Raw genomic sequence first — 23,839 nt, 5'->3', positions numbered from 1 at the left:
GGACGAGGACAAATGATAAGAGAAAGTGAGTAATACTATGTATACGAAACGAAAACGAATGATATGATATGATATGATATGATACGGTACCAGAAAGAAAAAAGGAACGAGAGACGTTGAGATAATCCGACCAGGAATGAAGGTGAGAGAGAGGGAGGGAGAGGAAAACGAATGTATGTACAGAACGAATCAAGACGGGAGGAAGAGAGAGAGAGGAAAGGAGAGGAGAGGAGAGGATATGTATATATGCAAGGTTAAGAAGTCGTGCGATTAATAACCATGAGCGCGCGGGGGCGCAGCCAGGAATCGAATCGCATGCGAGGGGATGTAGATAACTTAGCTAAGTGATGTGGAATGGAGTGAGAAGTGCCTTATGACACTGCTATTGTTGCTGTTGTTGCTGTTGATGATGGTGATGATGGACATGATGATGAGCGTGAAACGATTCATACAAATACCGGTTGAGCAAATAAACCGGCACTGCGGCAAGACATGTAGACAGAAGTAAAGCAGGTAGGTGACCCTTCACTCCTGTCCGAAACCCATAGTCTCTTCGACCGCCAACGTAAGTTTCTGCTCCATAACTTCGTAATTCGTATACGGTGGTAAGTCAATACGGTTGAAACATGTATGGCTCTTGGGTAACTGAGATGGGTCGCCTGACTTTTCGATGGTGAAGCGGCGCGGCCCGTCAGAGCCTTGTAAATCCTGTGTGTAACGAGGTCAATAGTAACGAATGTTCACGGTACGGTCAGGTACAAGCACAATTGAATGATTGGTAGGGAAGGGATACGGCAAGATACGATACGATACGAACCTTGAACCCATTGACGGGTATCCGCGAGGTCCCCGTTGCGAATTGGAGAAGACGGGATTTCTTCTCTGGAGGCCATGCTCTGACAATCTTCCAGAACCATTGGATAACCGTATCGTTGACTTCGTAGCCTCTGTAATCCGTGAACTTGTTCCAGTCATCGCTTTACCCATATCATTATTAGTCACCACACCAATGCTGATTATAAAACGTCTAAAGGCACTTACACATCAATTTCCGACATACCACCAATTAGAAGCTCGAGTTCCCGCTCATCAAACACCATGATGAGGTCTTGTGGGACTAGCTCGTTTATCCCGGCCATGAACGCATCGAACTGCTCCTTGACACGTTTCGCTATACGGTAGTTCACCACCGCATCGACGTACTCCCCTTTGTTTACCTCAGTGACAGGAATGGTGCTGCCATTCGGGCAAAGATCAATCGTAAAGATCTCTCCAAATCGTTCCTCCGTGGTAGAGAACGTCTCGTCAAGTACATCCGTAATATCATTCTCCCTGAAAAAGATGACAAATGCGTAAGTCTGGCTTAGTAAGTGGAAAAAGGCAAGCTAGACTTACAGCATCCATTTCAAGCCACGATAGAGTTCCGCATCAACACTTTCGAGATCCGACAATGTCACTTTCTTCTTCAATATCATCTTGTAGAAGCTGACGATGAAGTACGCATCAAGGAAACGGCGATGAAAGATGGCCAAACCCATGCAACGGCCAATGAACCGGAAATAGTTTAGATGCTCTGGATTGACACCTGATGCAGGGTTGATCTGCAACGTATAGTTGTCATGTGCGGAGTACTCGAAGAGGCAGTAGAATGGATTGAACATTTCGTGCGATAGGAGGAAGAAGAATTCTCTGTGTAAAGGCAAAGGTAACGAATGTTAATTTCGATTAATTAACTTGCAACAAAGGATAATTATAATTACGGACCTTGAAACGCCACCATAATCAAGGCCATCTTCTCCGTCAAATTTAATCATCAACCTCTTCTTCAGCTCCGAAGGTGACTGGCGCATGATCTCGGCGTACGAATCTTCAAAGAGATGGCTCCTTCGGATTCGAATCTGACAGTTGCCAGGCTGGCAGCGCATTGCGGGTTGACTGCGGAAATAGATGAGTTTCCTGCGGAAGTCACGCTTGTATTGAGGGACATTCTGATCCAAAGAAGATGGCAACCGTGGATCGTCCCAGGTTGTCGTTTTGGTGCTATAATTCAAAGCCGTTAGCACGTTGTCTCATAATGACTGATGAAAGCGATTGGCGCACTTATGGTCAACTGTCGTTCAAAAAGAGAGACATGCATGAGTGAACCATCGCTTAACCGGATGATAAAAGGAAACGCACCAAAATAAACGCGGCCCGTAGATGTAAGACGCATCTCCCAACCAGCGGGAAGTGGTCCGAGCGCATTACTGGAAACAGGTTGATTGTTATTCGACGGATTGCCAGGCTTGTTCCATGTTGTCGAGCGCGTACTAAACAATTACAAAATGAGTTAGATCTAGGGATGCACGTAAAGGCGGACACACGTGTGGTCAACGTAGTAAGGTCGCCCGGCAGGCGTGAAGCGCTGCTCCCAGCCTGGCGGAAGACCATCGTTGTTGCCCGCAGCCACAGACAAAGGCGCAGTAGTGTTCGTTGCAGGGCGAGCTGAGGTAGATTCGAGGACATCGTCAACTAGAATGCGGGAAGAGATCTGTGGAACAGAGTCAGGTCTGGTGCGAACGCGGAGCTGATACCTGTAATCACCTGTGATGCGGTATTCTGGACTTGCTGTTGCTGAATGGCGGGCGTTGACTGCCGTATTGGTCTGTTAGGGTGGTTCCATTGGGTAGTGCGATTGTTATGATCGACATAATATCTTTACAATGCGAATGCGTGAGTCCAAGTACTAAGAAACACGAGAGGAGTGTATCCGACACACCGCCTGCCCATTTGATCTATCCTGACCTCCCAGCCAGAGGGCAGAGGCCCGAATTCGTCGTCGAGATGGGCGACCACATTCGGAGTGACCACCGACATGACGCTGAGCAGTACGGGACTTTCAGAGAGGGTGGTACGTGGAAGAGGGAGAGGATGAGCGCCGGCGGGGGTCGTGAAGAGACTGAAATGGGCACAGAGTCTCTGATTGATGGGCACACTGTTACGTAATGCAGACGTTTCGCAAGACCGGGGTCAAAGCCGTGCATCAAATATTGTACTAGTATCAATGCCTTCAAGGCTGTTGCAATGCGCCGCACGGCAATTCATTCAGATTATACACCACTGGCAATGATTCAGGCTCCCGACGCCGCAAGGTTTTTACTGAAACAGATATTTACTCGTTCGATCCGTCTCCGAGTTCGGCGGACGGGGCAAGGGATGTCCTCCTTCCGCGACTAGTACCGAACGTGGCATTTTTCTCCCTTTTGATTCTTTGAACCCGTTGCTTCCGATTGCTGATATATTACCCCTTGCCGCGATAGCATCAAGCATTGATAAGTACGTCCTCAAAGTCTCATAGAAATTCGCACATTATTTACGTCTTCCTGGAGTATTCTTTATGAGTTCTGATCCCATGACCAAACCGGCCTCCATCTCTCTCGCAGTGTGGGAGCTGCCTGGCTAGAACGAACGATTGATTCCGATTTCCATGCAATGAATAGATCGAATAATAGACTCTCGTTCCTATCACTGGCTTTTGCACCTGCGTAAACTGCGACTCTTGGGCTATGGAACTTCCCAATAAGCAAGACCTTTCCGACGAGAAAGGTACATTCGAAGTTGTAGAAAAATCCGACCATATTGGACAGAATACCTTGGCCGTTGACGAACGGGACCTTCAAGAGAACGTCGGTCTACAAGAGTTTATTGAAGCCCAGAAGTCCGGGCTCACTCTGGCAAGTGTCTTACCTCAATCAATATTTCTGAAACCCAATATTTACACAGCCTTGACTAACTTACGATGATATAATAGACACCCGAAATAAACAAGAAAATCGTTTTCAAGCTTGACTGCTATGTCCTATCTCTAATGTTTATAACTGGTGTCCTTCAGTTCCTCGACAAAACTGCATTGAACTATGCCAATCTCTTTGGAATTCGCACCGATTTAAACCTCTCTGGTTCGAAGTACTCCTGGCTCGCTTCACTCTTCTACCTAGGTTATCTCGTCGCACAATTTCCAGCGTCTTACCTATTCTCACGTTTCTCGACCGGGAAATTGTTGGGTGTATGCACAATTTGTTGGGGAATTACGGTTCTTGCTTTTACTTGGAGCAAGTCGTTCGCAGGTTTTACCATCCAATCCTGCTTCATTGTACCTAGTACTGACCTCCTTATTATACCTCGTTATGAAGGGGCCGCGACTTGCAGATTCCTCCTGGGCGTTTTCGAGGCACCGATTACACCTGGGATAACCCTTGCAGTTGGCTATTGGTGGACAAGAAGCGAGGCTGCCCTTCGCTATAACTTCATCTACTCAACATTGGGCTGGGCTGGAATAATCGGCTCTTTGATGAGTACAGGGATTAGTAAGGACGGTGACAACGGACCAGTAAAACAATGGCAGCTCGTCTTCATCGTGGTAAGCAGTTGTTGCTGAAATTCCTGATACGAATATCCAAATACACAGATTTATTCTATTTGGTAGCTTGGTTCAATAACGACGGCTTGGGGATTTGTCATCTATTTCTTCCTACCCGACTCTCCAGTCGAGGCTAGGTTTCTAAACCATGAAGAGCGTCTTCTTGCGACTGCTCGAGTTGCCAGTAATCAAGTCGGGTGAGCCAAGATACTCTGCCATCTGAGCAAGTACCGAAAACTGATCTACCCTCCATGGTAGAATCAAGTCAGGGAAGTTCAAGTTATATCAGGTCAAGACAGCGATTCTGGACTTCAAGACTTGGTGCATCGTGATCAGTGTATTCGCCGCTGGGATTCCGTGAGCCATAGTATTCACCCAACAACCTCAGATCGGCGCTAACCATGTACCTCTGAAGGAATGGGGTTATCTCCAACTTTTCGTAAGTTTCACTTCCGTGTTGCCTGATATCACGCCACGAAGACTCGGTTACTCAACAATGCTAGGACCGAGTTGATCAAGAACCTCGGCTTCTCAACCATCCGAACCACACTCATGGATTGCGTCGGCAACGCATTCCAAGTTACCGGACTTCTCATCGGTGGATATATTGCCTCGCGCTTTAGTAACAGTAAGTCCATTCCGTCTTGCATATCTTCGACTTCAATCAGATTACTGACTGCTCCAATATTTGTGAAGCGCGGATCTTGGTCGCAAGCGCTGGCAACGTTGCCTGTTTGATTGCTGCTGCGTTACTGGCTTATTTACCGGATGATAGGACTTGGATGCGTTTGATAGCTTTCTGGTGAGACAATCCTATTTTCTGCTCTTAGTAACACAGACTAATTGAATGTCCTCAAAGGTTCACTAATCTTCAAGTATGTTTTCGGACTGGGTCCATAGATAAGCGAGGCTACTGAAAGGTTCCTTCTGTAGTCTGTCAGTTTCGCTCTTGGTGTGGTACGTACTGCTGCAAGTATGTTCTTCCGCTGAGGAGATCCTTACTCACGTACTACATAGAACATGATCTCTGTGAACGTAAGTACAGTCCTACCGGAAACTGGTTCACGCTAATGAGGACACATAACAGATGTCAGGCTGTGAGGCTTAATTTGCGGTACAGTCGTTGCTACTGTCACCGTCCACTGATACAGTTTCTAGACACAAAGAAACAAATGGCATCTGCACTGACGTTCATTGCCTGTGAGTAAAGCTAAAATAATGTTACATGTGTCTTGGACTGGAATTCCCGAAGATTGTGTCGGCAATGTCGTTGGACCTCAATTCGTTAAGCAAAACGAGGCTCCTCGTTTCGATACAGCTACTAAGGCGAGACAAGCCCATTTCTATTGTTCATAGCTATATTAACTGCATGTATTTCAGGCCATGATGATCGGATGTGGGTCTATACAACGTGTCCGAAGTCACATTTTCTAATACCCCAGCAAGTCGCAGGAAAGGTCGCCTGCCACGCTGCACTCGGCATCTTCATGTTCTCAATTAACCGTCTTCGCGATCGCAAACTTCACTTAAGCGAAGAGCTCGTAGATGAAGCAAGCCAGAGGCGGAACGCAGAAGCCAGAGGCATGCTTGATCAGACAGAATTTGAGAATAAGGCATTCAGATATGTTCTTTGAAATGTGGGAGTTTACTATTGTATAATACATCGTCTGCTATGCGACAAATAGATCGATCACTTTAACTAGATGCTGTAGAAGGTAAAGCTAGAGCTTCGCGCCCTTGCTCCAGTTCTGAAGCCATTGGTTAACGTCATCGGTTGAGCGCTTGTTTCTCTAGTTAGCAAGCATACTTTGGATAGTATAAAGTTAAAAGCGTACGTCAATCAAAGCTGCATGAGCGCGTATAGTGTCCAATGTCTGATGAAGTGCAAGGTTGAACTTTGAAACGTCCTTGTCCTTTGAAAACATAGAGATTAATCAGTATGCAATAGTGCAATAGCATGATTTATGATTACCTTGAAATATGCTTCGACTTCGTCTGCGTCCTTAGCAGTCGAAAGGTATTTAAACGAGTACTGCACATGTCGTCAGTCAGAGTGTTATTGAACCACTGGGCGTGATACGTACCGAGACGAGGTAGGGAAGTTGCGTGTTGGCATTAAAGCGTTTGTAAATCTACAAGACCGAGAGTTAACGATTTCAACTCTCGATCGCACAGCGACTTTGAGCAGACAGACCTCGTCAAAGTTATCCTTGAAGAAGGTAGCCATCTTGCGTCTAGAGTGAGTGTTGTTGGCGAGGTTAGCGATGAACAAATAAACGTCCTGATCCTTGGCTTCGTTCATCATGAACTTGAGCGTTTCATCGATCAGCGTCTGGTCACTTGATGAGCACATCGCAGCACTGAAGGCATCTTGGGGTTAGAAACAATTTTGTAGATTATGCAGAGGGACGTACACCGCAGCGGTCTAGATAGGGTCGAAATAATTCTAGGTCAATAACATAATCATCATAAGAACGTTGCTAAAGGTCACCTTTGTCGTAGGAGTCTTCGGTTTCTCGAAGATGGCCTTGACCGCATCATATTCGGCCCTTCCACCGTTCCTCACAGCCTACTCAAATATAAACTCTGTTCAGCTCATGCATTGTTCCGATGCTTACTGTGACATATGTAGCCCTCTCGATGTCGGACGCAATCCCAGAGTCGTCACCCGACTTGAGGAACTCGGAAAACCTCTTCGTCAATTCCTTGACCACCCTTGAAATAACGACGTTTATCCGTACTGCATTGTGATAGCGAAACAAATATCATACTTTTGTTCTTCGCTTGCAGCAGCTCCGGAGATAGCGAGAGTGCGCAGTTGCTTGGTATCCGCTGAGTCCGAATCCGAATAGTCATACCCTAGCTTATCAACTAAAGGTGTGTATAGTGACTACGATTCTACATGTCAGCAATCGACTGAACGGATTGTGAAATTGATTTACCGCGCGGAACTTCTTCAACAACTCTCGAACCGCTTCGTTCTCCCAGAATACCGATGAAATGTCATGGACACTGTCACGAATTCCTTGCCACACAAGGACTGAAAAAATCATCGGTGAACGTACGCAAAATTCAAAAAATGAGACGTCCTTACATTCCTCTTCGTGTCGCAGATTGTCGATGAGGGTCAGCGCTGCGCTGACTTTCCCAAACCCGGCGTTGGAAAGAGCGAATACGTCATTGACCAGTCCGAGACGGTCGTTGAGAGTGAACAGCGAGTCTTTCTTTGCAGCCTCTGCGCCAATCTTGTCAAGACGTTCTGGAGAGTAGAGAACACGATCTAATTTATCCATCTTATCAGTGCTGCTCTAGTAGGAAAGAAACCCTAGTTAACTTACAAACTCCGGAGGTGTCATAGTTAAGCTTGAACGGTTTGGTGGTATCAAGAGGAATCGTGATTTCCTTTTCTTTCAGGAGGATGCGGTCAACCTTGAGTTTACCGTCTTTCCCGACAGCTGCAACATTCAGGGGTATTTGCCTAGTCATCTAATGAGCTCTGAGAAGTTTAACTTCTATGTAAAGTATTATTCACCAGGTAGTTTGATTGTCCTTCTCTGCTGCAGGCCCAGTTTCGAGGAAACGATCTTGGCGTACGTGGATCGAGCCATCTTTCTCCGTTACTGTTAACAGAGGGAATCCCATTTTCGAGACCCAGTTGTCCATCATCTCTTCAATGTTCTTCCCTACACAGAAATGTAAATCTATTATAAACAGCGACGAGGACGAGAGGCCCTAAGTAGATGACGCACCTGAAGCTTCGCCGATACCGGTCCAAAGATCTCTACTGGAGGCATTTCCGTATAGATGCTTCTTCAGGTAGTTTGAAACACCTTTAAGGAACGTCTCTTCACCAACGAACGCAGAAAGCATTCGCAGTACTTCAGAAAGTTATGAGTTCCAGGCCCTCGTGCAAGTGCGCTGCTGCTTACCCGAACCAGCCTTTGAATACGACAATGCATCAAAGATCTAATTAAAGTAGATGAGACTGGTGTTAAGTGACTAGTTCGGGCACGTACCTGATTGATCTGGTTAGCATCGGGGCAATCGACTTCAACGGGATGTGAAGACAGCTTTGCATCTAAATCAAGCGCTCTAGCAAGATGATGGTTGATGAATTCGCTGTAGACCTTCCACTCCGGGAAAATCCTACACGACTTAGACACGTATATCCTCCAAACACGAGGGCTTAAATACTTACTTATCTGTGGAAAGCGTCAAAAGATGCAGTAAAGAAGTCGCTATCGACAGTACTCACCTATGATAATGACCTCGCCCACCTAGGTTACGGAATTGTCAGAGTCCACAAGGCAACGCATGAAAGAAACTGACCAGAGTAGCAAAACCTATCAATAAATAGATAAGTTATAAAAATCTTCATAATGAATAAACTGCCAACCTTCGTTCAGGTATCTAAGTAATATTGTACGACTCAGTGATACATCTCCGATTATTTCTAGACCACTTACAAATAAGTCCACCAAGACATGGTCTTTCAAGAGAATAAGCGTTATAATCGAATCAAGGAAAAGGAACACAAACCGTTATATCTAAAAACGAATCATAATGAGCATCCGGGTTTTAAAGATGGAACAAGAGCATTTCTCACCTCCAAACCACATGTGAGCGACCTAATAACCAAGCACAAGTTAGCTACAGTATTCGGTGTTAATGGAAAGAGTAGCAGCACCTCATGACTCTGAGTAGTTGCAACATTCTTTTGTGCTGTTACGCCAGATTTTTTCGGATCCAAGCAGAACGCAGTTGTCCGTCCAGTAATCAGACCCTAGAAGGTCGTCAATCGAAGCCGATAATAGAGGGATGAAGAAACACACCCAGTTCTCCATGGCTCCAGCATCAAAGTCGCTCGCCTAAGAACATAGACTAATTCAGCTTTACGTGTGCAGGCAAGAAAGAGCACATACGATAAGCGTATCCAGCTTGGGTAGGGGATATTCGATGTCGAACACTTTCTCGTAAAGAGGAAGGACCTTCCTCTTGATATCGAGCGCGAACTCGGCTTGGTGAATATACTTCTCAGTCGCTAGGATGGGTAGAAATTATTAGCATGAAACAAGAAAAGAGAAGAATGATAAATTCACCATAGACACGCAGGGGTCTCGTCTTCCCGCTTATCGGACTCTTGTATTGACCTTCGATGTGTCTGAAGTTCCCATTCGCGAATGCCACAAGGTAGGTAGACATCTACAACAACGACTTGCTTTAGGCGCATACTAAATCTGCTGAATGAGTGCATACCGGTGGAGTACGATCAAATTTGGTGATCTTCCATTTCCCTCCGGACTCAGAAGCTAAAGGATAGGCTCAGACAGCATACAATGGCAATACAGCAGATAAACTCACAAGCTGTATAGGGTTCTTCCGATATGGCGGACATATTGCTTAGACTAACTGTGCCTTCGCGCGAGATCAACGAAACGCTATAGGTTGCTTTCAAGTTCGGCTCATCCCAGCATGGGAAGGCCCTGCGAGCAGCGGTTGGCTGTGATGACCATAATATAAACACACATCAGATATACTGACTTGAAACCCAACCTACCTCAAACTGAGTAAGTGTATAAACCTGTTTCTTTCCGTCCGTTTCCTCGGTTGAGTAATAGTAGCCCATCATGTTTCCGGTCAATTGAGCGTCAAATGTGACCCTAAGCTGTGCCTTGGAGCTCTTCGGAAGAGTAGTAGGGAATACGACGGTTGCACGCTCCGCTGCCGCATCCAAGGATAAGGACTTTGGAGCTTGCGCAGTCTTGAGAGAATCAGCCGTGATCGATACATCCTTGATGTTCAGCGAGGAAGCATGGAAGACAATGGTCGATGTTTCCTTCTGGATATCGAGACTTACAAATTTGATCAGACGGATTCATGTAATCATGTTGTGCGCATGGAAACTCACTCGATCGCTACAGATCCGTCGAAGGTGAGCTTCTCGAGATCTGTGCAAATAGTGAGATCGTAATGTGTAGGCTTCACGCCGTCCGGCAGCCGATGCTCATTTGCAGAAGCATCGGACTTTGGAGTGGAACCTGGCGGTGCAGAGCTCATCGGAGGTAGTGCACAATAATATCTGGGCAAGCTGAACTGTGAAAGGGAGAATCTCTGGGATGCAGGGTTAGAAGGGAAGAGTGAAGTGACGCGTCGATTGACCAGACTAGCTGAGATATATCCTTTCGGAAAGGAGCTCGTGGCGATTCCGCGAAGTCCAGGAGACGGCCTGACATTCTTCGACCGAGCACATGGGCCTAGTACTTGCGCCAGCAGCACGCGGTGCTTCAGGATGCTGGACGAAAAAGTCATGCAGTACCAGCTCAGATGACACTTCAGACGCGTACACGGTATGTTTGTCTGGTAGCCGACGGCATCCTTTACGCGAGTCTAACTTTCAGGTCTCTCATTCTTTCTCTTCTTCTATTGTCCCACTTAGCAGCTGCAACATGTTGCATTCGTATTTCTATTCATATAACGCAGGCAGACACGATATTACATGTACTCTAAGGTAAGGACAGACAGGTCTTGAAGGGATTGCACGTTACCGGCTTGTTGATTAGCAGTCGCGAAATTCTCAGCGGTCCAAAGCGAGCATCAAGAAAAGCACAGACTTGTCCGGCGCAGACTCATGCAGCAGAGATACACACGGAACTAGTTGAATTGCAGAAAAGACTGGGGCAAAGCAGAGCCGAATAAAGATTGCGGCATCTTCCTCAGCAGTGAACCTCGATTGTGGGCATTGATGGATTGTTGGATGAACTGGCAGATATCAGAATTGACGTTGGTCAAAGCATCAAACCCAGCGTTCAGCTTGCGACCTATGTTCGCGTACTCGTTTTCCAGCACCAGTAAGTTATTGTAGTGACCGATGCTAAAGCCAGTAAACGTCAACTGATTTCTTTGAAAGTACAGGCGAATGACGAACCTTTCCTCTCTCATCTCCTGCAAGTCAGTGGCTGCTTCTTGTAAAATGCGATCTCTAGCAGCTCGAATGTCGCTTCTGACCGCGCGTGATTTGTTCGATATATTGGATACGATGACCTATTAAGTGCAATATGTCAGTGTGAAGTCCTTAAAGTAGCATTAAGGTCGACATTTTGTATCCTGTCGAGCACCTGTGGGAATGAATATTTAGTGAGTCTTAAAGCACAGGCACCACAAGTGTGAAACCTACGTTAATTATCTCTGCCATACCAGGCTCCTTCGGTTGATTTTCCTGACTTTCACGGCTAGTTACTGCGTTTCCGTTCCGAGATGCAGGTTTGCCGTTGGTGACACGAGGCTTTTTCCCTGCCGACAAGAATCTCGTTAACACATCGAATACGAGAAAGCTAATGCAGCAGACCAGGTAGTGTGACGCGAGATGCGGTGGGTCCACGGGCAGATGGATTTTCTAGGGGATCCAATTTATACCTGAGTCTTTCATCGAATTTGACTCTGGGGTGCGACAAAACCTCCGCTTGTGCTCTATCTTCGTCAGAGGATTCCTGGTCGACAACTGTAACCAGGCTTTTATGGATTGATTTTTGGGGACGGCTAGCTTTTTGAAGCTCCTGCGCTTTCTCAGTTCGACGCAAGCGAAGACTTCGAAGAGCTTCTTTGATGTCATCGTCAGTGAGGTCGATTGGTTCGTCATCCAGAGCAGTTATTTCTTTCGGTCGTCTATGGACGACGGCTTCGATAACAGGAGAGTGCGACTTAGCTTGCGGTAGCGGAGGAGTGTGCGGAGCCCCGTGACGCTTGGTGATTTCATCATCTTCAACATCGCTCTGATTAACGAGACCGTCGTTAGATTCGGAACCATGAGCGAAACTGGGAGGTGTATCGTGCTGCTGTAAGTTAAATTCGGTCTCTACATTGTCACCATCGTTATCGTCGGAGAAGGCCTCTCGGTCGACCTCTATCGTCTTCCTCGGTTTAGCTTCACTCTCCTTTACGACAGCACCCCCGAGAAGTACTTCTGAAAGTGACGGGAAGTTAATCGTTTTGGTATTCTCGTTAGAGGTGATTGTATTGGCAGGCCAGCACTTTGTGAGCATGCCAGCAGGATCACGCCGTGGCACACTCTGGTCTAGATGAATGTGCTTCGTCTAAAAACGTGTCAGGATACTACACGTATAATTTTATAGGCGGATCACCTCTTCCAAAGCCTCATTCGAGATTTGATCGACCGTCTGTAGTGGAATACGGGGACGCGACTCGTTTTCAGATACTTTGGTTGACTGTTTGGTTGTCTGCGCTCCAGTCTGTTCGAGAAAATTACGCAGTCGATCAATGGATACTGAAGAAGACTTTGATATTATCAATTGCTTACCGTCTTTCCTTTCGGCATCACGATGTTTTCCTTTTTGACTGCCCTCTTCCCTCGATTAGTGTCTCGAGGCGGAGCAGCGGGCTCAGGCGACTCCGGCTGCCTATTCTTGACCGTAGTTGAAGCTTGCTTTGGCAATCGATCCCAATCAACTGGTGATTCTTCTCGGACAGGTGGCCCTTTGGCCTTTCTCCCACGATGAGTATATGTTGGTGGAGGTCGGGAGCGAGCATTCTTCTTGTTTCCAGTATCAATTTCGACATCAATGCGGGATTTCTTTGGTGGGGCAGCTTCCTGAACGTCTACAGAGAAAACGTCGTCAGAAGTTCGTTTTTGACCTTTCGCGTTTGTTGGCCTCAGGTCAGTGACTGTCTTCTTTGCTTTCATCCTCGAGATCTTTGAGAGTGGAGAGGACGAGCGAGGCATAGCGGCTTGAAGAGGTGAAGGAGGCCTAACAGCAGGCATAGTTGACTGGGTCTTCAATTTTGCAGCAGGTTCCAGAGCCTTTACACCACGTTTTTCCCTATCCCGCGTAATATCTCGGGGCTTACCCTCACTATTGAAAATAACTGAAGAGTCATCGTTCGTCTGACGCACATCGATGACATCAAGATTGTCACTATTGTCGATTTTCTTGGCGAGTCTCGCCGATGCAAGAGCAGCGGCAGCGCGCCGGGGTCGAACTGAGGGATCCTCTGTAGATCTAGCCGTACCGGATTTCTGGTCCGTTTTCCGAGATGCGGGATCCCTATTGTGACGGGGCGCATCAGTTTCCAAGGCGAATTCTTCAACATTTTCCCGAGGAACTTCAATCGTGTTCTTCCGCTCCGGTTCAATCTCTGGGTTAAGGGATACCTCTGCGTCCGAATCCAAGCATATCTGGGTGCGTTCCTTAGCCTCCTTGCCTCTTCGGACTTTCTTTTTTATCTTCAATGCAGTTTCGCCCTTTGGGAGTACGATGGACTTAGAAGGCTGTCATGCGATGAAAAGGCAAAGAGGGTTGGTCTTTATGATAATGCTTACTTCGTGCGTGGTCTCATGACGCCCTTCGTCTTCCTTCTTATCCCTTGCAGTCCTTGCCTTAACGGAAACGTTCCCTGGCTTGTCCATATCAATTTCAGACAGCTCTTCGCCTGTTTCTGCAATACGTGAAGCGTCAAGTATCGGTGCTGTAGCCTGACGGACAGAGTCCTCTGCTTCCTTGGGGCCTGCCTTCGCTACTCTCTTATTCCCTAGATAGATGCTTAATCCGACTCATGTAGCATGAACGAAACAGTATCCTGACGCACTAGGGAGTTTGCCATCCGTTATGACAGCAGTCGTTCTGCACTTTGCTTTGTCAGATAGTGACTGCAAGATGTCCGTGTCATAGACTGAATGAACCCAATAAGGTATCGGTTTAAAAACCAACGTTGTGGCCACTTACAGCTTTCTATATTCTTAGCCTTCTCGCACAGTCAATAAGCTGATATTCATCTAGCTCCCAGCTTAGAACAACATACATTCTGTGAAGGCGACTGTGTGTTACGTTGGCGTCGCACGGTATCTTCGTCGAGGTCCAAGCTGGCTGATACGGAGACTCGCGATTGTTTTCTTCCTTCAAGATCCTTCTCCTTCAATGAAAAGTCAGCACGTACTGAGAACTAAACAAGAATATTTACTAGTTTTCTATGAAGAAGTGCTTCCTTGAACCGGGACAAGTCCTTGTTAAGTATTTCGACAAGGAGAATAAGCGGTTCTCGATGTGTCGAAATGACTTGATCACCTATTTTTGGGGCTGTCTTCAAGAGCACAGAAACGCGAGTTGACTTGTCTATATCGCAATTCGACAAGTTGTCATATTCAACATCGTAAGTAATGAGTATTTTGAACGTGACCAACCTCCGAGAGATATTGTCTTAATGTCTTGTACTTCAGCGTACGGGATTTGCATTTCTTCATACATGTCGTCCTAAATAAACGTTAGCATGTAACAGAAATTTTGCTAGTAGACAACAAACCTCTTGGCGAACGTTTACGAGAAATGACGTCTTGTCGACATAAAACCTATCGGAAATCTCTGGCTGAGGGTATTTGTTACCGCATACAATGACTTCGCCGACATCAAAGGGTTGAGGACTTAAGGCAGTTAGCAGCTGAATGTTACCTAGAAAATGCCTTACGGCATGTGAGCACTTACAAGCTGATGTCCGAGGCTGCCAGGATATCAACAACTTTCGTTGACGTTTCATCCCACTCCCCAGTCTGTGCTCCTTCAAGGAGATCAGAGACCGTTTCACCACAAGTGGTGAACACGTCTTGGATAAAAGCGTGTCGTTCATCCCGTCCTACGGATGCCGAAGGAAGCAGAATGGCGAATAAGTTAAGAAGGGTCTCTAGAACAACGAAGTCTTAATGCAGGCCGACGAGTGGTCAGCGGCGTGTTCATTCTAGCTGCAAACCTTTACCTCGGGTCTTTAGAATAGCTTCGCCAAGGGCTCGCCTAACGTACATGAAAGGCATTTTGAAAAGGTCACTTTCCTCCGTTCTTATAAGTCTATGATGCGGAAATATACTCACGGCCCAAGGAGTTTCGGATCGCGTAACTTGCTCTGGTTATCGTGGTGAAGGGTCGATGCTTCTGACAACAGTGTGTACGCCTGATAAGTTGAATATATGCGTGTCAATCGTTAGCAGAGGAACAATATGGCAACAAAGAGGGATGACTACATACAGTGAAGCGAAGCTTGCCACCAATATCACCTTCGGCCGAATATCCCTTGAAGAAGAATTCGCAGATTATTCCAAAAAATGCTTTGGCAACTCTCGATTTCGATTTGTCTATGATTACAAAAGGTTGAATGGATCAACTTTCAGTAACTGATTACCAGGACGAAGGTAGCTTACCGGTGCCATCGTTCTCAAGAAAATCCTAATTTCGCATCAATCAGAATTGGTTCCCAAACAAAACTGTAGCGTGACCTACTATGACACCGGACAATAAAGAGTGCGCTACTTGCTCCCAGCCGCTCTGTTTCTCCTTATCATGATCGATGTTCCCTGAAGGGAAGGAACATACGCTATTATTAAGAACCGTTTTCAAAACAGCAGAAGCGACGTTAAGCGAGAGTTCCGTATAATTTAAGTAGAGAGGGATAAGTGGTGCACGAAAAACAGATATGAGTTTCTCGAAAGACTGAGAAGAAGGAGACGATGAATTCTGCAATGTCGGGATGCGTGAGACGAGGTATTTGTGAGGTGGACAAGGACAGCATTTACTTACAAGTAACACTGTAGAAGTCGAAAGGTTATCAATGTTTTCAAGGACAGACTTCTTCGTCTTCCCTTTAGCGGCAGCTTTTTTAAGAGCCTGAATGGCAGCCTGGACGCTCCGAACAGAGGAAGACATTAGTTCCCAGGTTAGAGTGGGGTGTAGAACAAGACGGGATGAGAATATTGGGACTCCGGGATTTCTCGCATAGTCATTCACCTTCAGGGCCGGCAAAAGCGCGTTGCAAATATGAATCACGATTTCCTTTTCTAGTTATTACTTATACCACCCGAATGCGACTGGAAAGGCGTCCATTACCACAGGACTATTTTCTACGGATGGTACAAAAGTTTAGGGTATAATATTGGGAAGGTATACTGTTGCAGGAAAAAAAGACAGATCATTGCACCGCATTGTCGCGGTTGCCTAAGGAATACATTTACACATGAGTCTCATTCAATGATCATTGATCAAGTTGGTAAGGTTGACTCATGAAAAGAACGGAACTGGTGCATGGATAAATACGAAATAGCATACATTCATGCAGAGGCATACTAGTCACTGTTGCTTGCTGCAGAGTCGCCGGCACTGATTTCGTTGGATGTATCTGGTGAAGTTCCGTGATTAAGCGGCGAAGAGTGTTCATCCGGTGCGTTTTGTGTCGGCAGAGAAAGCCACGATAATGCCCTTTTCGGCAAGGACGGGCGAGCATGGATACGTTCAGTTGCGTTGGATAGTGCCGATTCGCTGCTGCTGGATTCGCTGGACCTTTCGCAGGAGGATACAGAGTCCGAGGATGACGAAGCAGAGAAAGTAGAAAAGGAAGGAAGTACGCCTTCTGTGGGCGTCGGGATCCACCGACCAACGGTATTCCGCTGGACGTCGATTAAGCGTGGTATCTCGGGAGGAACCGTAGGATTCTTGTGACACTGTTCTACAGGTGTAGATGGATACAACTCAACCTCAGACGTAGTCCGTACCAGAGATGGGTGAACTGGAATCGTAGACGGTGTAAGCATGCAGTGTGTAGATTCGTGATTGCTAGACGACAAGTTCTCAGTGACAAACGACGAACGATTGTCAACAGGCGGTAATTCAACACGGCAATTGAGGATGGGTCGGTTGCAGGCTCTCCTCCGTCTGGAAAATGAAGACTCGTCGTGAGAATGTATGTCAAGCGGTTTGATAATAGGATTATCGAGCACAGCGCCAGTATTGAACGGGACCATGGCAGACTTTCCATGAACCTGTGGGTCATAGGCATAGGCATGTTCGTCTATTGGATTAATTGCGTTTGCTGGTGCGTGAGGTTCAGAGTCAAGGGCAGTGTTGAAAAGTGGGGCCACTGGCGTGCATTATGGCAACAGAAGTAAATACTAGAATAAACATTCAACGGGCAGTGGGTACAAACCTGTGGGGCTTGTGAGCGCAAGATTAATTCGTTCTGATATCTGTTCGAACGACTGTGATTGGCCCGTCTTCTTCAAAATGTAATCCTGAATAATTCTGCAATAATCCGCTTGGTCGTCGTTGGCAACATCAATGTAAGCATCATCGGACCTCCAAGTCGAAGTTGGTGGGTGCTTGGAGAGGGCTTCGGTGACGAATCCGTTAGCCGAATCCGCAGCTGCCAGCAGTACTGTGTCCATAGTTACCTTCTAAGAACGCTGCGTGCATCACTTCGGAACAAAGAGCTTGACCACCGTCAGAGCCCATCATCACATCGCGTTTCTTTTTTGAAAGGACAGAGGACAAGAAGGGTTCAGGGACAGTCGCTTGGCGTTTAAGGGATGGTCGTGTGTATCCATTAGCGTCCACACAAGAATACTGAGCATCATCCGGTAATAAGGAGTCTATCTGTTGTGCGGTAGCACCTGCATGTAATCCAGGACCAGGTGAAGAACGGCGTAGAGAAGGGGAATGCATATAGGGTATCGCACGCGCCGGTGTAGCGCAAGAAAAATTAGCGACAAGCAAAGGAGAGAAAAGATACCTGCTCAACAGGCCAGTCTGAGTCTATCTACTTATGAATGCCACCGAGAAGATGGGTAAAAACAGGTGAAAGTTGGCGCTAGAAGATGATGACGCGCATCGGGCCCAGATCACACGTGGGTTAAAGAAGCGTCGATCATCGCGTGATGTCATTGATGCTATAACTTCCCATCTTGCACGCGACGCATTCTACATGCATAGAAAGTTGAAACTTGAGGACTGCATCGCAAAGAAGTCACTATGTAACTCACTCTAAATATACTTAGTAGAGTGGTGGGTGCTCTGTGTGTAGAGGAAGGACCATCTAGTATTCTTCAACGAGTATCGTCTCTCAAACATTGGTAAGGAAGCATAGAGGACACTATCAGGACTTGTGCGCCGACAGGTCTTAGACTCCGGGAACTAATAGGGTATACTATCCTGGCACATCCTCAGGGCACCAGAGACTTATGGCCCATGGTAAGGAGGAAAGGCGAGCGAGGCAAAATCCCGATCTCTAGAATTTGCGACGCGTCGGTCATGTGATGTAGTGTTATTGCCACGCTAAAACGGGAACTCGTCAGGTTCGACGCGCCTCATCTCTCTTGCTTTCGTACCATTACCTACACTTGGTATTATTTCCGCCTCGGTTTCCTGGCCCCGCAACACCTTCTAAACCCTTATTTAGCCTTTACATAACACATATCTCAAGTTATCTACGATGTCTACACCCAAGAAGTCCGCTGGTAAGGCCGCTGGCGCCAAGAAGTCAGCAGCGAAGCCTGCTGCAAACCACCCCCCTTGGGCAGATATGATAAAGGTAATTCTTGTTTCCGTCATACGTATATAGCTTTCCGTACCAATATGTGCTTCGGAATGCTTTCGCTTTGCCCACTACAATCAGCGAATTGGCCAAGCGTTGTTTCATGCACGACAAATATTCAGGGTGCATGGGCTGTATCTCCTTACTTATAAATTTCTCCAAAATTCATTCACTTACTTATTTATGGTTTATTCAGGAGTGTATTGTTGCTCATCCTGAAGAGGCACGTACTGGGGTATCACGACCCCAGATCAAGAAGTTTGTAGATTTATACCTAACATGCTATTTCGACTAATGCAGCAGTTAGGTTCGTTGCATCGAAGTACAAGCTTACGATTGGTCCTGCGCAAACCACACAACTGAATAAAGCTATTGCGCACGGTGCTGAAAAAGGCTTATTTGTCCTTCCTAAAGGTAATATCTTGAAATATTGAACTGACGAAATACTGAGCGTGTTGAAAGGTCTGTCCGGCAAAGTCAAGCTACCCCCCAAGAAGACCGCGGAGTCTACTGCTACAAAGGAGGTATGTTATTAACTTTATGTCTGAAGGGTTGACTGACATGCATCTGCGTTAGAATAAGCCAATATCCAAGACTACTTCTAAGCCCGCTGCGAAGCCTGCCACCGCCAAATCAAAGACCAAGGGAACAGCAGCCACGAAGACAAAGTCTTCGACTACAAAGGCTGCAACTGCAAAGAAACATGCTGCACCGAAAGCCACGAAGGCTGCTCCTGCTAAACCCGGAAAGAAAGCTCCAGTCAAGAAGGCGCCAGCCAAGAAGGCTCCTGCTGCAACAAAGAAAGCCCCCAGCACAAAGAAAGGCCCGGCGAAGAAGGTAAAGGTCTCATAATGTAGTTGTGGCTGCGACTAAAAACGTTTCAGGCTGCTACTGGTACGACGAAGGCGAAGACAGCTGCATCAAAGCCTAAAGCACCTGTGAAGAAGTCAGCTGCGAAGGCTTCAACCAACAAGGTCAGACAGCTACTATATTGAAATAGAACTTCATGGAGCTAACTAGATCACTTAGGCTAAGTAAATTAGCTTGTCAGACCGATTAGCCTCTATGCATACATGTATTGTGTTCTTACGGTGCCTTTGAGCTTGTGGTGCCCTTGTCTATTTTATATTGCTTGGTCTTCGTCTTTGTATCATTCCACACTCTTGTTCTTCCGTATGTCGTATCGCGCCTAGACTATCAACACATGCTTCCCACTTCTCTTGTTATGCTAGTGACGTGTACGATATATTTATTTTGGGAAGATAAATACAATCTTCTTGCAGCGTGACTGTAGGACAATCTATTGGAGCCGTCTAGTGTCAGATGTGTTCACTTCGTGGAAGGAATATCGGATGTGAACAAGATTGAAGCCTGGAAGGAAATGCGAGACATTCGGCGATAATGATTGTTGTCGAGGTTCCTAACGCTCACAGAATCTGCGATTGAAACTTCGTGTAATTTCGAGTTTACTTTAGTACGATCTATCTACCTCCATCATTAAGAGGTGCAGAATAGCAGACTGGGGGCAGAGCTGCAGTTGCTGGCTGCGACCCCACCGAACCCCTTGCCCTTCGCCCAAGTTACGCCATATTCGGTTTCACCCTCAATTCTATCGAAACCACAAAACAAGGTGCTCTGATATTTTACATGTAAGCTCTTTAAGAACTCTAAAGCCTATAACAAAGGCTACTATCGCATAAGAGTCGATGTGTCACCGTTGTGAGCGATGGGTACTCGACGGGGCGCGACGTGGCGACGGATGACGCGTCGTCCAGTCGCCCTTCAACAACGACTCAATTACTCCGACTCCCCCAACCCAACCAGCCATAGTAAGTTAGTATCGTATCAGTTATGCCATCGCGCACCCGTATGTTGAATTCCACAGCTTACGAGTTGGAATATTTAATTAAAATACTCAAGTTGTGCTGGTGCACTGTCGTTGCTGACAAAGCAGACCACGGGTCCTATACTGATGATATTCCCCATGAAGGACTACGGTGCTAGGATGAAGAAATCTCTAATGAAGGGACAAGAAGAATGGGGAGTATAGTATCCATATAATATCTGTACTACTCGAGCTGCGTCATTGGAAGCATCATAGGGCGCTTGGGCACATTTCACATGCCGCGCCCAACATGCATATACAGTAATACACCACCAACTCTGCACAAAGCACTGTCTACTTTCCTTGCCTGTTCTCACTATTCCTTGCATGTCTGATTACTAGCTTTCTGTGATACTAGAGAAGTTTATGGATACTGATCTCCCTGGACACCGTGATCATGCGTGATTTGGTTTAGACGCTGCTTTGATCAGGTTATCAACAATCTTCTCACTACATATAAGAGAGTTCACATCAAGAGAACATTTCTGTCTTGGCAACAGTATGGAAATATCATTGCCTATATATATTAATCCACAGAAGAATCACTTATGATATCACACTTGCTAGCAGCCGCTAGCGAGCAATGTTCACAACGGTGTCTGTCTGAGCTCGTGACCTGGAGACGGAGCACTACAAGAACATCTCGCATTCCTGAGTCATCTGAGCAAAAAATTCCCCGAAATTCGGGTCCAAAATTCGCTAGGGTGTTGACTTTCCGTCATAATGAGTGTAAAATACTTTAATTTAGTCGCCATCCAATTCCAGGGAGTCTCAGGTGGACTACTCGGATTCACGCCACAGTTTCGCTCGAATAGGAAGGTGGGTAAATAATACATAACATATGCAACGCCGTGTTTTACTGTTTTGGTATCAAACGCGTCTGTCCCAAGGGCTAAGTCGCGGTCCAAAGTCCTTTGGGTTCGATAAAGCGAAATCTTGATAACATGTCGACCAAAAAGCTTTCGGAAGGTCGGGACGCGCAAATTTCGAGTGAAACATCGGAAGCAGGACCCTCAAAGCGAAAGCTTGATACCGATTCTGACGTTTCTAAACCATCCACGAAAAGGCCTGAACGAGCGCGAAAAGAGAAACAGACATCGCAATCTCCTCAGGAGTCTGGTCGCAAATATAGGAAATTGGTGCCGCCGCGTCCATTTCCGACAGTTCCGACATCGGTCTCTGCCACAGGACCACGTTCCGCGCATACCGAGGGCAAGAATCGGATATGTATAACACGAAAGACAGAGTTGGGAAAGTATCTTCGAAGATGCAAAGACGTGGTGCTGAAGGATGGGTGAGTTATTTATCACAATTTCTGTTGCATTATTTTTACTGAGAGAAATTAAACTAGATACAAAACGCTCTACTTGCATGCAATGGGCGCCGCCATTCCGCATTTAGCACGTCTCGCCGTCTCATTACCGTCCATATTACCCTATTCGGCATCTGATATCCAGACGGCGGTATTTACTGGCACAGTAGAGTTGCAAGATGAGGTCATTCCGGAAGACGAGGATGAAGATATCAGTCTCCGAACCCGAGGTAAATCCACGATGAGCGTAATAATAAAAATTGAAGGCGGCGATAATGAAGATGTGGGGCAGGCGGAGAAGACCTCAAAGAAGCAGAAGGGTAAAGGGAGGAAAGGCAATGCCCCTGGTGACGGGCAACAATCCAGTAGCTCCAAGCAAGCTCAACCAGAGCAACTTGTATTTACCGAAGAAGATCTTGATGACGATATTTTGCAGGATTGAACAATTCCTTCTTTTTCTGGCCTTTAAGATAACTCGCTTTTGCGACACCATTCTCATCCAAGTTAGACCACGCAAGATGACTGAAGAGTTTGGTTCTTTCACACTGGTGCAAGCATTGCAAAAAGTCTATTATATGGAGAAGTCCAAATCATTAAAAGGAATCTTAATGGTATTCTATAGTAGACCATCGAAATAGGAATCACGCGGGGTTGGCTTCTCCGAAGGGGAGGCTTTTGATGTCGAAGGTGTCGCCTCTCGCGGCGAATAGTCGTTGATAATGGACTCAAAGTCATAAGGAACAGCCGGAGCTATCGAACTACTCAGTACGTCACACTTAAAGCATATACATCATGCGACTTACGAGGGATAGAGCGTGCGCGTAGCGATGATTGCAAAAGATTGGTGACAATAAGCTGACGAATAGCTGGGCCATCTAGAACCTAAAAATACATTAGTTCATTTACCGCTTGTAACTGCTAATTCTTACTTTTATCTCTTCTTGAGCTTTCTTCGGAGCAGGAGTGTCCACCTTCTGCGGTTTGAATGTTCCAAGGGGTGAGGATGCCTTGCCTAAGAAAGCCAGGACGTCTCCTTTCGTCAACATACCACGAACACCAGTTCCCTTGATCTTGTCCGCGTTTTCAATGCCATTCTCGATGAGTAACCTTTGAACTGAGGGGAATAGAGGCTTTGCGTGTTGGACGTGTATGTCATGGCCGAGGGGTTGGGCCGTTGGTGCTTGGAGAGCGGATTCAGTCGTCTTCGACGGTTCTGGTGTAGATTTTTCTTGCGGCTTTTGTGATGCTTTGGACGCTTCTTCCTTTGGGGCTTCTAGATTCGATATATCATCCCCCTCTTCTGCAAGTAGAGCAATGACCTTGCCGACAGGAATATTTTTCGAGCTGTCGGGAGCCTAGACAAAACCAGGATGAGACCAAGGTAAATAACGTACTTGCTGTTCACGCTTACCAGAATTTTTCCGAGTACACCGTCGTCTTGTGCTTCTACATCAATAGTAGCCTTGTCCGTTTCCTGTCATTACATGCATAAGATAGTGCCGGCATTAAAGAGGCGAATTACAGCTTACAATCTCCAGAAGCACGTCGCCAGCAGAGAATGCATCGCCCTCTTTGACCTTCCACTGCGCGATGCCGCCCTCTGTCATAGTTGGCGACATTGCTGGCATCTCAAACTTTGAAATGGCATTTTGCCAACAGGTGGCATGCAGACCTGGTGACAAACAGAAGAATTAAGCACGCTGAGCAAGAAAAAATAACGTATGCCCCACCTCTTCGCTGAAGCGCATGCCGAGTCAACGCCCTAGACGCGCTGGTTGCGAGCACTCTTGATACAGTACGAGCGCTGTACATGCCAGCAGTCGGCAATATTGTCGAGGCAGAGGACAAGGTGCTAGACGTTGGCGTTGGGGAGGAAGTGTGACCTAAT

At 46.5% G+C, this 23,839-nt stretch overlaps 7 protein-coding genes across 7 annotated transcripts; 2 read left to right on the top strand and 5 right to left on the bottom strand.

Annotated features, from left to right (window-relative positions):
• Positions 1 to 156: 156 nt before the first annotated feature.
• On the bottom strand, positions 157 to 2,905 carry FOMMEDRAFT_166247 (HECT-domain-containing protein). Its single transcript, XM_007264026.1, has 10 exons — positions 2,759 to 2,905; positions 2,584 to 2,695; positions 2,364 to 2,530; positions 2,179 to 2,309; positions 2,101 to 2,110; positions 1,765 to 2,040; positions 1,396 to 1,689; positions 1,042 to 1,332; positions 818 to 977; positions 157 to 708 (listed from the first exon to the last, which is right to left on the bottom strand). The coding sequence occupies exons 1-10, from the start codon at positions 2,854 to 2,856 to the stop codon at positions 526 to 528; spliced, it is 1,722 nt and encodes a 573-aa protein (XP_007264088.1). The 5' UTR covers positions 2,857 to 2,905; the 3' UTR covers positions 157 to 525.
• A 1,018-nt stretch (positions 2,906 to 3,923) lies between these two features.
• Positions 3,924 to 10,683, bottom strand: FOMMEDRAFT_119356 (uncharacterized protein). The gene is made up of 44 exons (XM_007264025.1): positions 10,308 to 10,683; positions 9,957 to 10,251; positions 9,761 to 9,899; positions 9,656 to 9,708; positions 9,499 to 9,601; positions 9,322 to 9,440; positions 9,232 to 9,267; positions 9,087 to 9,182; positions 9,006 to 9,027; positions 8,939 to 8,946; positions 8,866 to 8,888; positions 8,796 to 8,809; positions 8,729 to 8,742; positions 8,651 to 8,676; positions 8,416 to 8,545; positions 8,329 to 8,365; positions 8,149 to 8,277; positions 7,932 to 8,082; positions 7,738 to 7,877; positions 7,494 to 7,679; positions 7,342 to 7,439; positions 7,171 to 7,289; positions 7,018 to 7,114; positions 6,891 to 6,968; positions 6,814 to 6,824; positions 6,594 to 6,759; positions 6,484 to 6,531; positions 6,372 to 6,431; positions 6,235 to 6,312; positions 5,846 to 6,180; positions 5,782 to 5,795; positions 5,652 to 5,727; positions 5,558 to 5,599; positions 5,487 to 5,496; positions 5,417 to 5,434; positions 5,333 to 5,356; positions 5,259 to 5,274; positions 5,096 to 5,201; positions 4,903 to 5,027; positions 4,815 to 4,838; positions 4,658 to 4,756; positions 4,466 to 4,596; positions 4,173 to 4,399; positions 3,924 to 4,106 (listed from the first exon to the last, which is right to left on the bottom strand). The coding sequence occupies exons 1-30, from the start codon at positions 10,454 to 10,456 to the stop codon at positions 6,121 to 6,123; spliced, it is 2,685 nt and encodes an 894-aa protein (XP_007264087.1). The 5' UTR covers positions 10,457 to 10,683; the 3' UTR covers positions 3,924 to 4,106; positions 4,173 to 4,399; positions 4,466 to 4,596; positions 4,658 to 4,756; positions 4,815 to 4,838; positions 4,903 to 5,027; positions 5,096 to 5,201; positions 5,259 to 5,274; positions 5,333 to 5,356; positions 5,417 to 5,434; positions 5,487 to 5,496; positions 5,558 to 5,599; positions 5,652 to 5,727; positions 5,782 to 5,795; positions 5,846 to 6,120.
• Positions 10,684 to 10,959: 276 nt separating this feature from the next.
• Positions 10,960 to 16,098, bottom strand: FOMMEDRAFT_166245 (uncharacterized protein; the record flags this gene model as incomplete). Its single annotated transcript, XM_007264024.1, has 21 exons — positions 10,960 to 11,270; positions 11,325 to 11,440; positions 11,494 to 11,514; positions 11,574 to 11,689; positions 11,745 to 12,489; positions 12,538 to 12,645; positions 12,714 to 13,682; positions 13,734 to 13,942; positions 14,000 to 14,083; positions 14,137 to 14,155; positions 14,213 to 14,323; positions 14,372 to 14,523; positions 14,592 to 14,661; positions 14,711 to 14,828; positions 14,890 to 15,085; positions 15,152 to 15,192; positions 15,270 to 15,349; positions 15,424 to 15,530; positions 15,597 to 15,621; positions 15,676 to 15,909; positions 15,973 to 16,098. 21 exons carry the CDS (start codon positions 16,096 to 16,098, stop codon positions 11,051 to 11,053), a joined length of 3,867 nt encoding a protein of 1,288 aa, XP_007264086.1. The 3' UTR covers positions 10,960 to 11,050.
• A 416-nt stretch (positions 16,099 to 16,514) lies between these two features.
• FOMMEDRAFT_153286 (uncharacterized protein) lies at positions 16,515 to 17,886 on the bottom strand (the record flags this gene model as incomplete). The annotated part of the gene is made up of 3 exons (XM_007264023.1): positions 16,515 to 17,305; positions 17,372 to 17,554; positions 17,616 to 17,886. The coding sequence occupies 3 exons, from the start codon at positions 17,884 to 17,886 to the stop codon at positions 16,515 to 16,517; spliced, it is 1,245 nt and encodes a 414-aa protein (XP_007264085.1).
• Positions 17,887 to 18,587: 701 nt separating this feature from the next.
• On the top strand, positions 18,588 to 20,056 carry FOMMEDRAFT_139246 (uncharacterized protein). The gene is made up of 7 exons (XM_007264022.1): positions 18,588 to 18,751; positions 18,951 to 19,012; positions 19,062 to 19,168; positions 19,217 to 19,278; positions 19,331 to 19,591; positions 19,639 to 19,728; positions 19,784 to 20,056. The coding sequence occupies exons 1-7, from the start codon at positions 18,653 to 18,655 to the stop codon at positions 19,790 to 19,792; spliced, it is 690 nt and encodes a 229-aa protein (XP_007264084.1). The 5' UTR covers positions 18,588 to 18,652; the 3' UTR covers positions 19,793 to 20,056.
• Positions 20,057 to 21,760: 1,704 nt separating this feature from the next.
• On the top strand, positions 21,761 to 22,297 carry FOMMEDRAFT_69447 (uncharacterized protein; the record flags this gene model as incomplete). Its single annotated transcript, XM_007264021.1, has 2 exons — positions 21,761 to 21,933; positions 21,991 to 22,297. Coding segments are annotated over 2 exons (480 nt in total), but the record flags the coding sequence as incomplete, so codon positions are not given.
• A 220-nt stretch (positions 22,298 to 22,517) lies between these two features.
• Positions 22,518 to 23,785, bottom strand: FOMMEDRAFT_18167 (single hybrid motif-containing protein). The gene is made up of 6 exons (XM_007264020.1): positions 23,682 to 23,785; positions 23,481 to 23,623; positions 23,363 to 23,425; positions 22,881 to 23,306; positions 22,755 to 22,833; positions 22,518 to 22,701 (listed from the first exon to the last, which is right to left on the bottom strand). The coding sequence occupies exons 1-6, from the start codon at positions 23,761 to 23,763 to the stop codon at positions 22,568 to 22,570; spliced, it is 927 nt and encodes a 308-aa protein (XP_007264082.1). The 5' UTR covers positions 23,764 to 23,785; the 3' UTR covers positions 22,518 to 22,567.
• Between the last annotated feature and the right edge of the window lie 54 nt (positions 23,786 to 23,839).

Source organism: Fomitiporia mediterranea (assembly GCF_000271605.1).
Source record: "Fomitiporia mediterranea MF3/22 unplaced genomic scaffold FOMMEscaffold_3, whole genome shotgun sequence".
In the NCBI taxonomy this organism is placed as follows: domain Eukaryota; kingdom Fungi; phylum Basidiomycota; class Agaricomycetes; order Hymenochaetales; family Hymenochaetaceae; genus Fomitiporia; species Fomitiporia mediterranea.
The sequence above is the reverse complement of the archived record's forward strand: the minus strand, read 5'-3'. Positions and strand labels throughout refer to the sequence as shown.

Bases quoted from the DNA above. Each gene is read 5' to 3' on its own strand.
- FOMMEDRAFT_18167 (XM_007264020.1), bottom strand. From the start codon at position 23,763: ATGTACAGCGCTCGTACTGTATCAAGAGTGCTCGCAACCAGCGCGTCT. The intron at 23,426-23,480 runs GTAAGCTGTAAT...ATGTAATGACAG, and splicing joins GCGACGTGCTTCTGGAGATT to GAAACGGACAAGGCTACTAT. The intron at 23,307-23,362 runs GTAAGCGTGAAC...GGTTTTGTCTAG, and splicing joins GTGTACTCGGAAAAATTCTG to GCTCCCGACAGCTCGAAAAA.
- FOMMEDRAFT_139246 (XM_007264022.1), top strand. From the start codon at position 18,653: ATGTCTACACCCAAGAAGTCCGCTGGTAAGGCCGCTGGCGCCAAGAAG. The intron at 18,752-18,950 runs GTAATTCTTGTT...TGGTTTATTCAG, and splicing joins CTTGGGCAGATATGATAAAG to GAGTGTATTGTTGCTCATCC. The intron at 19,592-19,638 runs GTAAAGGTCTCA...AAAACGTTTCAG, and splicing joins AGAAAGGCCCGGCGAAGAAG to GCTGCTACTGGTACGACGAA.
- FOMMEDRAFT_166247 (XM_007264026.1), bottom strand. From the start codon at position 2,856: ATGTCGGTGGTCACTCCGAATGTGGTCGCCCATCTCGACGACGAATTC. The intron at 2,310-2,363 runs GTGTGTCCGCCT...GTAATTGTTTAG, and splicing joins CCTTACTACGTTGACCACAC to TACGCGCTCGACAACATGGA. The intron at 1,333-1,395 runs GTAAGTCTAGCT...CATCTTTTTCAG, and splicing joins CGTGGCTTGAAATGGATGCT to GGAGAATGATATTACGGATG.
- FOMMEDRAFT_119356 (XM_007264025.1), bottom strand. From the start codon at position 10,456: ATGAGCTCTGCACCGCCAGGTTCCACTCCAAAGTCCGATGCTTCTGCA. The intron at 9,268-9,321 runs GTATGTGCTCTT...CTATGTTCTTAG, and splicing joins CCAAGCTGGATACGCTTATC to GCGAGCGACTTTGATGCTGG. The intron at 9,183-9,231 runs GTGTGTTTCTTC...ACGACCTTCTAG, and splicing joins CTGGAGCCATGGAGAACTGG to GGTCTGATTACTGGACGGAC.